Consider the following 10762-nt stretch of genomic DNA (forward strand, 5'->3'; position numbering starts at 1 on the left):
CATAAAAAAGGTAAAAAAAAAAAAAAATTAGAAACAAGATTTTTGATCATTATTGGTGCTTATTTCTTAGAATGAGGTGAAAGAGCTTGAAATGTAATAATTGTGTAACTTTGTGGGAATAGCAGGTGCAGAAAGACTAAATAGTTTCATAGCACCTACATTTAAATACACTTAAACACCTCATATGTAATAGAGATGCACTCACTTTTAACAGTCACACATTTCTTTACCCAGACACTTTCACTGGTAAATTGAATGCGGTATAGAGGTGGATGAATAAGGTCTTGTCATGTATCATGCATCATGTATTTTTGTTTTGTCAGTGTCACTTTTATGTTTACCTTTTTAATGTATAGTGGATGACTGCTGGTTGTCTCTGTTAGTCCTATGTTACCTGCCTAGGGACTGCAGATGGAAAGTAGTTATTTTAACTAATTCTGGCATATTTACATGCTGTTTTTATACAATAATGTTCATAAATATGCACGGTCCCTATCAAATAAACCAATAAAATAAATGTGTAGGGGGGGTGTACCGTGTGCAGTCATTGAAAATAAGCCAAGGCCAATGAGTTTGAGTTAGAAGAAATAATAAATAGCATAATTCTTCTTTTAGCAAACATTGAAAACGGGTCCCACAGACCTAAACACCACACAAGGTCTAAATCAGGGTTCAAAATTAACTTTTTCGTCCACCAGCCAAATGGCTAGTGAATGTTCAAATTTGACCAGCCACTTTAATAGAGTACCATTGTTTTTTTGGCTGTTGACTGAAGCAAATCTACCAGCCACTTGCATATTTTACCAGCATTTGGCTGGTAAATGGTGCTAATTTGAACCCTGGTCTAAATGTGCTGCACTTTGACCAAACTAATTTCCCAACTCTGGGATAATAAAGTATACTTTGAACAGAATCTGTGGTCAGTGTAGTACAGATAAACGAAAAGTCAACAATAAGCCGGATTTAAATTCTTTGTATTTGTCCTCGTAGTTCATTACAAAGTTGAAGTTCACTCGTACTTTTGAAGCGCAGCTCTTTATCTTAAGGTGGGGAATGTAATGCGTCTTTTCCGGATTTTACAAGGGGAAAAAACACATCACACGTCTAATTCCTAACTGTAGTAAACAGTAGAGATGCGTTCACGGGTCCAGACATCCCGCCTGTAAAGAACAATCATCTCCTCCACATTCGCGCGTGTGTGTCAGGTGGGCGTGTTCCAGCTCAGCCATTGGACGAACGCTGTCCCCTGTTCCTCCCCGGCTTCCGCTTTCTTTTCATACGCACGCCCAGCCACTGAATAATGATAATAATGATCAAGATGGCTACTTCAGAATCCTCCTTGCGGTAGCTAACATCGGCTACATGGAAGCGCTTAAAACAGCTATTTCTCACTGTTTAAGTCCTTCGTAGGGGACGGGGGCTCTGCCAGGGATAATACTATATGGATTAATACGGGCTGAAAGGAGATAAAAGTCGTCGCGCACTCATTCTGAGGAAGATAGCTAGCTAGCAGAGCTACTAGCTAGCTCCACTTGTCGACCATCTCCAGGCTTAGCTAGCTGCCCGTTTCGCGTGCACAGCCGTTGGTACGTAGAACGTAAAAACAAATGGCAGAGCCGAGGAAAGTGCCGTTCATCACCATCTCATCCTTCAGCACCTCGCCGCCGAGCTCGGAGTCCAGCAAGAAACGTCGCCGCGAAGACGAGGCCGTGGTCGACCTCACTTTTGGGAAAGATGGAGGTGGAAGTGCCGCGGCGGTCGGGTCAGGAGGTGGTGGCGGCAGCAGCGGCGGCAACGGCGGCTTGTTTGGGAACGTTAACCCGAAAGGAGGCGATGCCGAGACGGAGGATGGGAAGCCAACCGTCCGCCTCAACCTCCCGCTAGCCGAGCCGAATGATCGGGGGTCCTCCGAGTTCAACTACGGCGAGCTGGTCAACACAACTCTCACTCAGGTTAGTTAGGAGAGAGGAGACACACAGCAGGCACCATGATGTGAACAGGAGCGGCCTAACCTGGCATCACTTCACAAGTGCTGCATTCATTGTTTGCTTGGTGAGGCTGTGATGTCACTCTCAAATATGTTGTGCACTAGTGGTGTTAACAAGCCAGTTAGCCAGTGAATAACTGTTATTATTTTGCGCAATATTTATTTATTTATTATCAGAATCAGTTTTTATTGGCCAAGTGTACTCACATACATACACAAGGAATTTGACTTCGGTAGGTGTTAACTGTCTATTTGCATTATTCAACAAATAGGCATGTAGTTGTAAACATTCAATAGACAAATAGTAATATAGGCACATACTATACAATAGAGACAACAGCATACATATAGGCACATATCAACATAATATAAAAACATACAAATATACAAATACGACATAATATCAAGACAAGTACACATGGAGTGGGGTGTAAAGTATATACATAACCCTGGGCCAAAGTCTGGACAGGTTAGTAGAGAGTAGAGACACACAGTAGACACCACGATGTGAATCAGAATGAGATGTATTGCCAAAGTAAGTTTTTCACTTGCCTTGGTGTGTTTGGTGCTTACAATAAACATGTAAAAAAGGGAATAAACCATAGAGCAAATAAGTGCAACAGTCAAAAACACAAATATAGTAACAATAGAATAGAAATATTGCACTAAAAATATGTCAAAGACTATAACGTGTGTACAATATAACCGTTTTAGGAAGGAAAAGAAGGCAGTGTGGTTGTGCAAAAGTTCACAATTTATATAATATGCCAGTGGTCAGGGATAAGAGAGCCCAGGATGGATGTTAATGTACTGTGTAGTGACTGTTGGAGGGGATTTAGAGTCTGCCAGTGGGGGTCCCGGGACATGTTGATGAGTCCAGCTGCAGCCAGGAAGAAACTGTTGTTTTGGCGTGAGGTTTTAGTCCTGATGGACTGCAGCCTCCTGCCTTCTCTCTCTCTCTGTTAAATTAAACTATTTTTGCATAAGAAAACATAACACTACTTGTTCACACAAGATAACATGGAGTCATTGTCTATCTTGACTCCATGTTATGTGGGCACTACGGCAGTAAGTGGTTAGTGCACATTAACAGTGTACTGACGAACCGTGCGACACACACGCTCCGAACCCAGACATGCAAATCGAGCGTTTTGCATGTTTTTTCATGAACCGTACCACCCCTATTGTTCACACAAGATAACATGGAGTCATTGTCTATCTTGACCGGAGCTCGAGGACAGAACATACATCTCTCTAACCAGATAAAGGGGACGCCATTGAGTCTGACCAGATAGAGGAGACAACATCTAAACTGACAAGATGGACAATTGATGACATCAAATTCTGTTATGATTGTATTTCACAAATAAATAAGCTACTGTTTGAGGCTTACGTTAGTCACTTTCTGTACTTGTGCTGTGAGTACTGTAAACTGACTCTACTTGCAAGTGAACAAAACTTTATTATAACTTCAGTGGTTCTGTCTATCCTTTTTGATAATGTAAATATTCTAACACAGCAACAGGGCAATTCAGAAGTTCTTTACAATAAACCCCAAAGAGCAGTTAAAAACAACCAAAAAAAAATCTAAAACAGATAAAATACAAGAATAAAAGTTACAGTGCAGTATAAGAAATGAACAATTATTTAAAGAAAGGCAGCATTAAAAAGAAAGGTCTTCAGCCTTGATTTAAAAGAGCTGCGGCAGACCTGCAGTTTTCTGGGAGTTTATTCCAGATATGTGGAGCATAAAACCTGAACACTGCTCCCGCCACCTGTTTAGTTGTGACTCTGGGGACAGAAAGCAGACCTGTCCCAGACCACCTGAGGTCTGAGGTGGTACAACAATCTTTCCTACCTGTCTCAGGAGAACGGGAGGGGCCTTACCTGGCATCCCTGAGGCCGAGATGTCACTTAAATAATGGCGTTTTTCCATTACATGGTACCTGCTCGACTCTACTCGACACACTGTGCGTCTGTTTTCCATTGCAGATTTTAGTCCCGCCTCAGTGTGGCTGTCGGCTCGACGCACACACCAGCACACAAGTATAACTTGAGCTATGAGCTTGTATGAGTTTGTTTTACAGTTCTGTGGAGGCTCCACACAGAGCTTTCTCTGTAGCCTGTGTAAGTGGCCTGATGTTTATACTTGTGCGCTGGTGTGTGCGTCGAGCCAGCATGTGTGTGTGTACGTAGGCTATGGCGTTAGCTCTGCCGGAGCCTCCGCAGAACTGTAAAACAAGTGGCGCCGCTGTAAACTACCGTGACCTAACGCGACACAGAACGTGGAAGGTGTGTGTTGTTGCCAGAAGACACATTTAGTTTCTAAAGAAGCTGGAGGCAGCAAAAAAACACAGCTGGCTAAACTGTTTAAAAATAGCGGGTTTGTTCAGGACACCCCCCTCTGTCGCTTTCACGTCACCTTTTCGGCTCGCCTCAGCTTGCTGGGAACCTCGACTGAGGAGGTACTAAAAAAAGTACCTGTTAGCAGGTACCAGGGACTTGGAGAGTAGAGTCGAGGCGAGTCGAGCAGGTACCATGTAATGGAAAAGCGCCATAAGTTGTTAATTGTGCACATGTGAGATAATAAGGCAGTGAGCCAATAAACAATAGGGCTGGGTATCGCAAATCCCTAGCCTGGTTGACACCAGACCCTTCTCAGCTGTAACTGAGAGGGGGGGGTCTGGGGAAGCTTCATTCACAGCTCATTTCCAAAGGGGCGTCACCAACGAACGCCGCTCAAACGCCTCTGTACGCAATTGGATAGCCCTTCAACCAATCAGAGCAACGATCCGGGTGACGTAGCAGCGACAGCGGCATCAACGGGTTGCTGCGCTTCAGTGGCCGTCATGTTGAATGTAAACAAGAAGCTGCTCGCCGTCGCTGCGCTATCGTCATCGTGTAAAGCCCGCCTCAACGGTTGTGATTGGTGCCTCGATTTGGAAACATTGGAAATGGGCTTGAATGGGCTCTTGGCCAGACGGACTTTCAGAGCAAATCTCAAAGTTACCGGAAGTTGGTCAGGGTTTTCACAGGCTAGCAAATTCCCATTCACAAGTCCCGAACCGATTACATTTCCGAGCCGATATCAATGAGGTTAGGAACATTTCAGTTACACATTCAGCTTGGATATAAAATATTCTCAGGAAACTTCTGCTGTACATTGTGCAAGCGAGAAGCGACCCTCAGATATGTTTATAATTCACCAGGATGTTTACATTAATAATTGATCCCTAAAGTCCTTTTTACCTAAAAATCCTTGGGGAAAAGGCTTGTACTAAAAGATCCATTTCTGGATTTTTATCAATCGATAACTGATCATTCTGACAAAGATATCATTTTTAACTGATTGAGAATCGATTCCTTTAACCCAGCCCTACTTCCTCCCATTTCATTCCTTTGCCATTTTACCCCCCCCCCCCCCCCTCTCAGGTAAAGCATGCAGCAGGTTCAACAGTCCCTAAAGGCCTGGCCCCCCCTCTGGACCCCAGCGACCCCTTTGCTGACGACGACCGGGAGCGACGGGAGGTAGAAGAGCTGGCCAAGAAGTTTGAGAACAAATATGTGAGTGTTAGAGTTGATACATGCATCGTTACAGCCTTAGTGTGTGTGTGTGTGTGTGTGTGTGTGTGTGTGTGTGTGTGTTTTTCACTATATTCGTGGGGTCCAAAAACCGGGAGTCCAGTTTACTTGTGGGGTCCCGACAGCTTTGTGGGGCCAACATGCTGGACCCCACAACTTTAAAGGTCTGTTTGAGGGTTAAGACTTGGTTTTAGGGTTAGAATTAGGTTATGGTTAGGATGAGGGTAAGGGTTAAGGTTAGGCCTTTAGTTGTGATGGTTAAGGTTAGGGTAAGGGGCTAGAGAATGCATTATGTCAATGACGGGTCCCCACAAAGGTAGTGAAACGCTGTGTGTGTGTGTATATTATATATTTGAAATGGTCGTGTGTGTTCCCTCTGTCTGCAGGGCGGTGTCCCGAAGAAGAAGAAAAAGGACAGGATGCAGGATCTGATTGACATCGGCTACGGTTACGATGAGACGGACCCTTTCATAGACAATTCAGAAGCCGTGAGTTCCCTTTTCACCAAAGCACACGCAGTCATCACGTTATTTATTACTTACATTTTGTCGTTTATATATATTTCTTAATAGCCAGAAATCGCCTAGACTTTACGGCTGTTAGTAAAGTACAAACACACTTCATAAAGAAATTCTGTGTTAAATATGAACATGAGTATAAATAATATGTTTAATATCAATAAAATGTTTTTTTTTTTTTTTAATTCAGGTAACGTTAACTTGGTAAATACTTATTTTCTCTGGCTTAAAATCCACACAGAGTTTCCATGATATGGCTGTGAAGTTGGCATTAAATTTCATCCTATGAGGTTTTAAAAGCGTCTTAGAAAGTCTTAAATTTAACTTAGAGATGCCCTGATGAAGTGCATAAAGTTAAAGGAACACGCCGACTTATAGGGACTTATAGCTTATTCCCCGTATCCCCCAGAGTTAGATAAGTCCATACATACCCTTCTCATCTCCGTGCGTGTTGTAACTCTGTCTGTCTGTATACATACTGGGAACTATATTCTCAGAAGGCCAAGCACTGCTACTTTGGCGGAGTGATTTGCTCGCAGTACCTGAGAAGCCCCGTGGTGAGGAGCAGAGAGTAACAACGGGGGTTTTCAGGTGCTGCGCTAATCACTCCGCCCAAGTAGCAGAAGTAGCAGTGCTTCGCCTTCTGAGAATATAGTTCCCAGTATGTATACAGTTAGAAGATGGCTGTGTGTCATGTGACCTTGTACAACATGTAAATAGGAAAATGTTGGTGTTATTTTGTCACGTATTGGAGCAGTAGGCTAGATGGAGCCAGTTACCTCCAGGATCTGTGCTAAGCTAGGCTAGATTGAGCCAGTTACCTCCAGGATCTGTGCTAAGCTAGGCTAGATGGAGCCGGTTACCTCCAGGATCTGTGCTAAGCTAGGCTAGATGGAGCCGGTTACCTCCAGGATCTGTGCTAAGCTAGGCTAGATGGAGCCAGTTACCTCCAGGATCTGTGCTAAGCTAGGCTAGATGGAGTTGGTTACCTCCAGGATCTGTGCTAAGCTAGGCTAGCGGTGGGAGCGTTAGACAGAGTTACACCACGCACGGAGATGAGAAGGGTATGTATGGACTTATCTAACTCTGGAGGATACGGGGAATAAGACAAAGTCCCAATAAGTCGGCGTATTCCTTTTAAAACGTAACTCTCACCAAAATGCAACCTATGGTCTTTTTGTGAATGTACCCGAGTCAAACTTTCGTTTAAAAGCATATTTAGGACGGAAACGCCACTTTTAAGATTTACCGTATTTTAGTTTTTGGGTCAAATGGCCTTTTGAATGGGAGAGCTAGGGGCACTTTGATGCTAGCCTCAAAATATCTATTTTTAAACCACTAAGAAGGCTCGACACAACATGAGACTTTGCTCCAAGTATCACCAGGAGCTCTACACCTTAACCAAAGACTTGACAACATTGGTTGTGTTCAGAGTTTGCTAAAAAGAAAGGTTTTCAGAAACTCACGTTAGCAGTTGTTGTTTACACTATCCGCCATTTTCCCAGTCCAAAATAGGTGATCTCCGAATGTGAATGAACGGACTCCATAGGAGGAAATGTCATTCTTATACGAGGCTCCTTTTTCAACTACAAGGTCAATATTGTGTTTCACTAACGACAAAACAACGAATAATCCGTGCATTTATATGGAACTAAGCTTTAGGAGCTCTCCATCTTTACTCTCCTCCCTCGACTATTTCTGACTGGCTCGATAGACGGAGACCGGAAGAACAAGAGCTACAGTGAGTTGTTAAAACCTTTCTTTTTAGAAAACTCTGTGAACACTAACAATGTTGTCAAGTCGTTCGTTAAGGTGTAGAGCTCCTGGTGATAGTTGGAGCAAAGTCTCATGTTGTGTCGAGCCTTCTTAGTGGTTTAAAAATAGATATTTTGAGGCTAGCATCAAAGTGCCCCTAGCACTCCCATTCAAAAGGCCATTTGACCCAAAAAATGAAAATACAGTACATCTTAAAAGTGGTGCTTCCGTCCTAAATATGCTTTTAAACGAAAGTTTGACTCGGGTACATTCACAAAAAGACCCTAGGTTGCATTATGGCGAGAGTTACGCTTTAAGTATCGTGCAGTAAACTTTGGGAACATTTTGTTGGTTTTTCTAAACCATGGTAAAAGGTTGGCGCACAGCGCAGTAGTAGAAGAAACTAACAGTAATTATACTTCTCTCCCGGCTGCAGTACGACGAGCTGGTCCCGGCCTCGCTCACCACAAAACATGGCGGCTTCTACATCAACACGGGCACGCTGCAGTTCAGAGCGGCGTCCGACTCTGAGGGGGAAAACGGTGGCGCGGATGATCATCGCTTCAAGGTAGGTTCTTGCTTCTCTGTAGTTTTTATACACACTACATAATCAAATCTATCAGGTTTCTGAAACCGACTGTTGTCATACCCTTTTAATAAGCCACGTTTGTTTTTGTAGAAGATGAAAGATGGCGAGGAACGGGTGATAAAAAAACGACGGAAAAAGCAAGATGGAATTCTGGAGGACAAGAAACCCAGGAAGATCAGAGTACCAAAGACCGGGTGAGCATTTTAATCTGTCCTCATTGTTTCCTCTCAGGGTTGTGTTGTTCCTCCGACGTTTGCCATGCACACGACATTTTCTCTTTTCACAAGTCTGTGAGGTGACGAGTCAAATGTGCAGATTGCTCTGTCGTTTAGATTTGAACAGTAAGTTTCCCACGGGAGAGCTAGGGACACTACTATGATCACATCAAAATAGCTATTTTTAAACCACTAAAAAGGCTCCACACAACATGAAACTTTGCTCCAAGTATCACCAGGGGCTCTACACATGAACTCAGCATTGAGAACATTGGTTGTGTTCACAGAGTTTACTAAAAAGAGGTTTTTAACAACTCACTGTAGCTGCTGGTTTTTCTGCCCGCCGCCATCTTGCCAGTCAAAAAGAGACGATTTCTGAATGCAACTTAACAGGGAGGAGAGTAGAGATGGAAAGCTCCTAAAGCCTAGTTCATATAAATGCACCTTCTGCAGTGTTTTCTCTGTTTGTGGAAGACTTAGGCCGGCTGCGTGGCGTGTCTGTTGTGTGTCTGTTGCGTGTCCGTTGCCTGGCGGTTACGTGGTGTTTTCTATGTCTTTCCACCAGAAAGGTGTTTGACGCGGCGCTGCTGCTGCTAGCCTTGTCTGGACACACGGATGTTTCCATAAACATAAACATAAATATATACTGATCTGATTACAGCAAAGACAACGTCGGCAGTATTGACGGCTAAATAGGCTGCAGAATATTTCCTTCTGTGTTGACACATTTAAAAATCGATAATTATTTATTATTATTTTTTTAAATGACATTTATATCTGCATTTATGTCAAAACCTCGAGACTTTCAAACATCAAAATGTCATTTATTAAATGTATTTGTGTCTACATGACATATAAACATCTTTTCGTGTTCTATGTTGTCTGGAAATGCTTCCAACACGCTGGCGTGTCGCGTGAAAAATAGGCGTCGGTCCTATTTCTAGCATGCACGCTAGAGCCGCGCCTGAGACGTGCGTGTCAGTGTGCAGGAGCCCTAAGGTGCACATATTTGGCGGTGGGTTTAGAGCTCCTCCCTCAAGAAAATGTTATGTTTTTCAATTAAAAATATGCAGTTTCACTTTATATTTGGACCGTTATTATTAACCATATCTGTGTCTAAAATGTTGGAAAAGCCAGAGCAGATAATAGATCTAAGAAAAGTTGTTGACACACATTTGTTTTTGGGTCGGTAATGTACACGTGGCTCCGGTGTAGATGGCGTGCTTCAAAAAAACTCCTTTTGTCACCAAACTAAATGTCCAACAGCTGCAACTTAAGTTGGACATGTCAATCCGTGTAATTTTTACATTATGACAAAACTCTTCTCAAAACGAAATAACTCAAACGCCGTCTCTCGTTCTCACGTTTCCATGTTTCCACAGTCAAAACCTGACAGTCAACCTGTCAACACGAGTCCACACTGAAGTCAACTTTGGCTACCTCCAGCGTCACTCACTGGTAGCCAATGAAATGGCTCAAAAGTAAAGTCATATAGTTAGTTGTGACGCTCACAGCGGTAAAGTGATTGTACAGTAGCTAGAGTTTGAGCACAAATACATGCTGCAGCTCCTCAAAACCACCAGAGGTGTACCGCGTCTTATTTCCCCGGCTGCTGAGTGGACCGACGGTGGATTAGCTCCGGTGACTCTAGCCCTGCCTCCCCCCCGAAGCAGTAAAAGCTAGCACTAAGCTACTGTAAGCTATTTATTGAGTTTCCTTTTAGCGAAATATTCAATGAATTTGAGTCCCTCTGGAAGCCAGTGTAACGTATGTCTAGGGCTTTTATTGTGAAAGGTAAGAACGGAAAGAGAGTCTCTGGTAAACGCTGTCTTTGTCAAGGTTGAAAGAAGTAATAAAGTTTGCCGTCTTTTCAGTCTGTAGTCTAGACAGCAGCCTCCGTGTTGTTGTATGATGATCCTCAATAAACACAACGTGATTGGTTGATGTCTTTATTCGTGTCGCGAAGGCTCAGAAAAAAACGACCTCATTTCGGGGGAAAATGACATCGCTTTATCGCCGCGTAATATTTGCGTTCTGTGCTAAAGTACTCGTGACAAAAACAACAGTTTGAATAAATATATCGTGCAATGATTGTTCCACACTTGTTGTACTGCAT

The 10762-nt window shown here is 43.2% G+C and overlaps 1 protein-coding gene across 1 annotated transcript in view; it reads left to right on the top strand.

Moving 5' to 3' along the window:
* The first annotated feature begins 1251 nt into the window (after positions 1 to 1251).
* Positions 1252 to 10762, top strand: part of LOC116046723 (ubinuclein-2-like) — a 25797-nt gene continuing 16286 nt past the window's right edge. Inside the window, 5 exon segments of the mRNA XM_031295115.2 lie at positions 1252 to 1952; positions 5420 to 5551; positions 5956 to 6057; positions 8279 to 8410; positions 8522 to 8625. Coding sequence (XP_031150975.2) covers positions 1608 to 1952; positions 5420 to 5551; positions 5956 to 6057; positions 8279 to 8410; positions 8522 to 8625 — 815 coding nt within the window. The 5' untranslated portion in view covers positions 1252 to 1607.

The sequence above is a fragment of the Sander lucioperca genome, chromosome 21, assembly GCF_008315115.2.
Source record: "Sander lucioperca isolate FBNREF2018 chromosome 21, SLUC_FBN_1.2, whole genome shotgun sequence".
NCBI lineage: Eukaryota > Metazoa > Chordata > Actinopteri > Perciformes > Percidae > Sander > Sander lucioperca.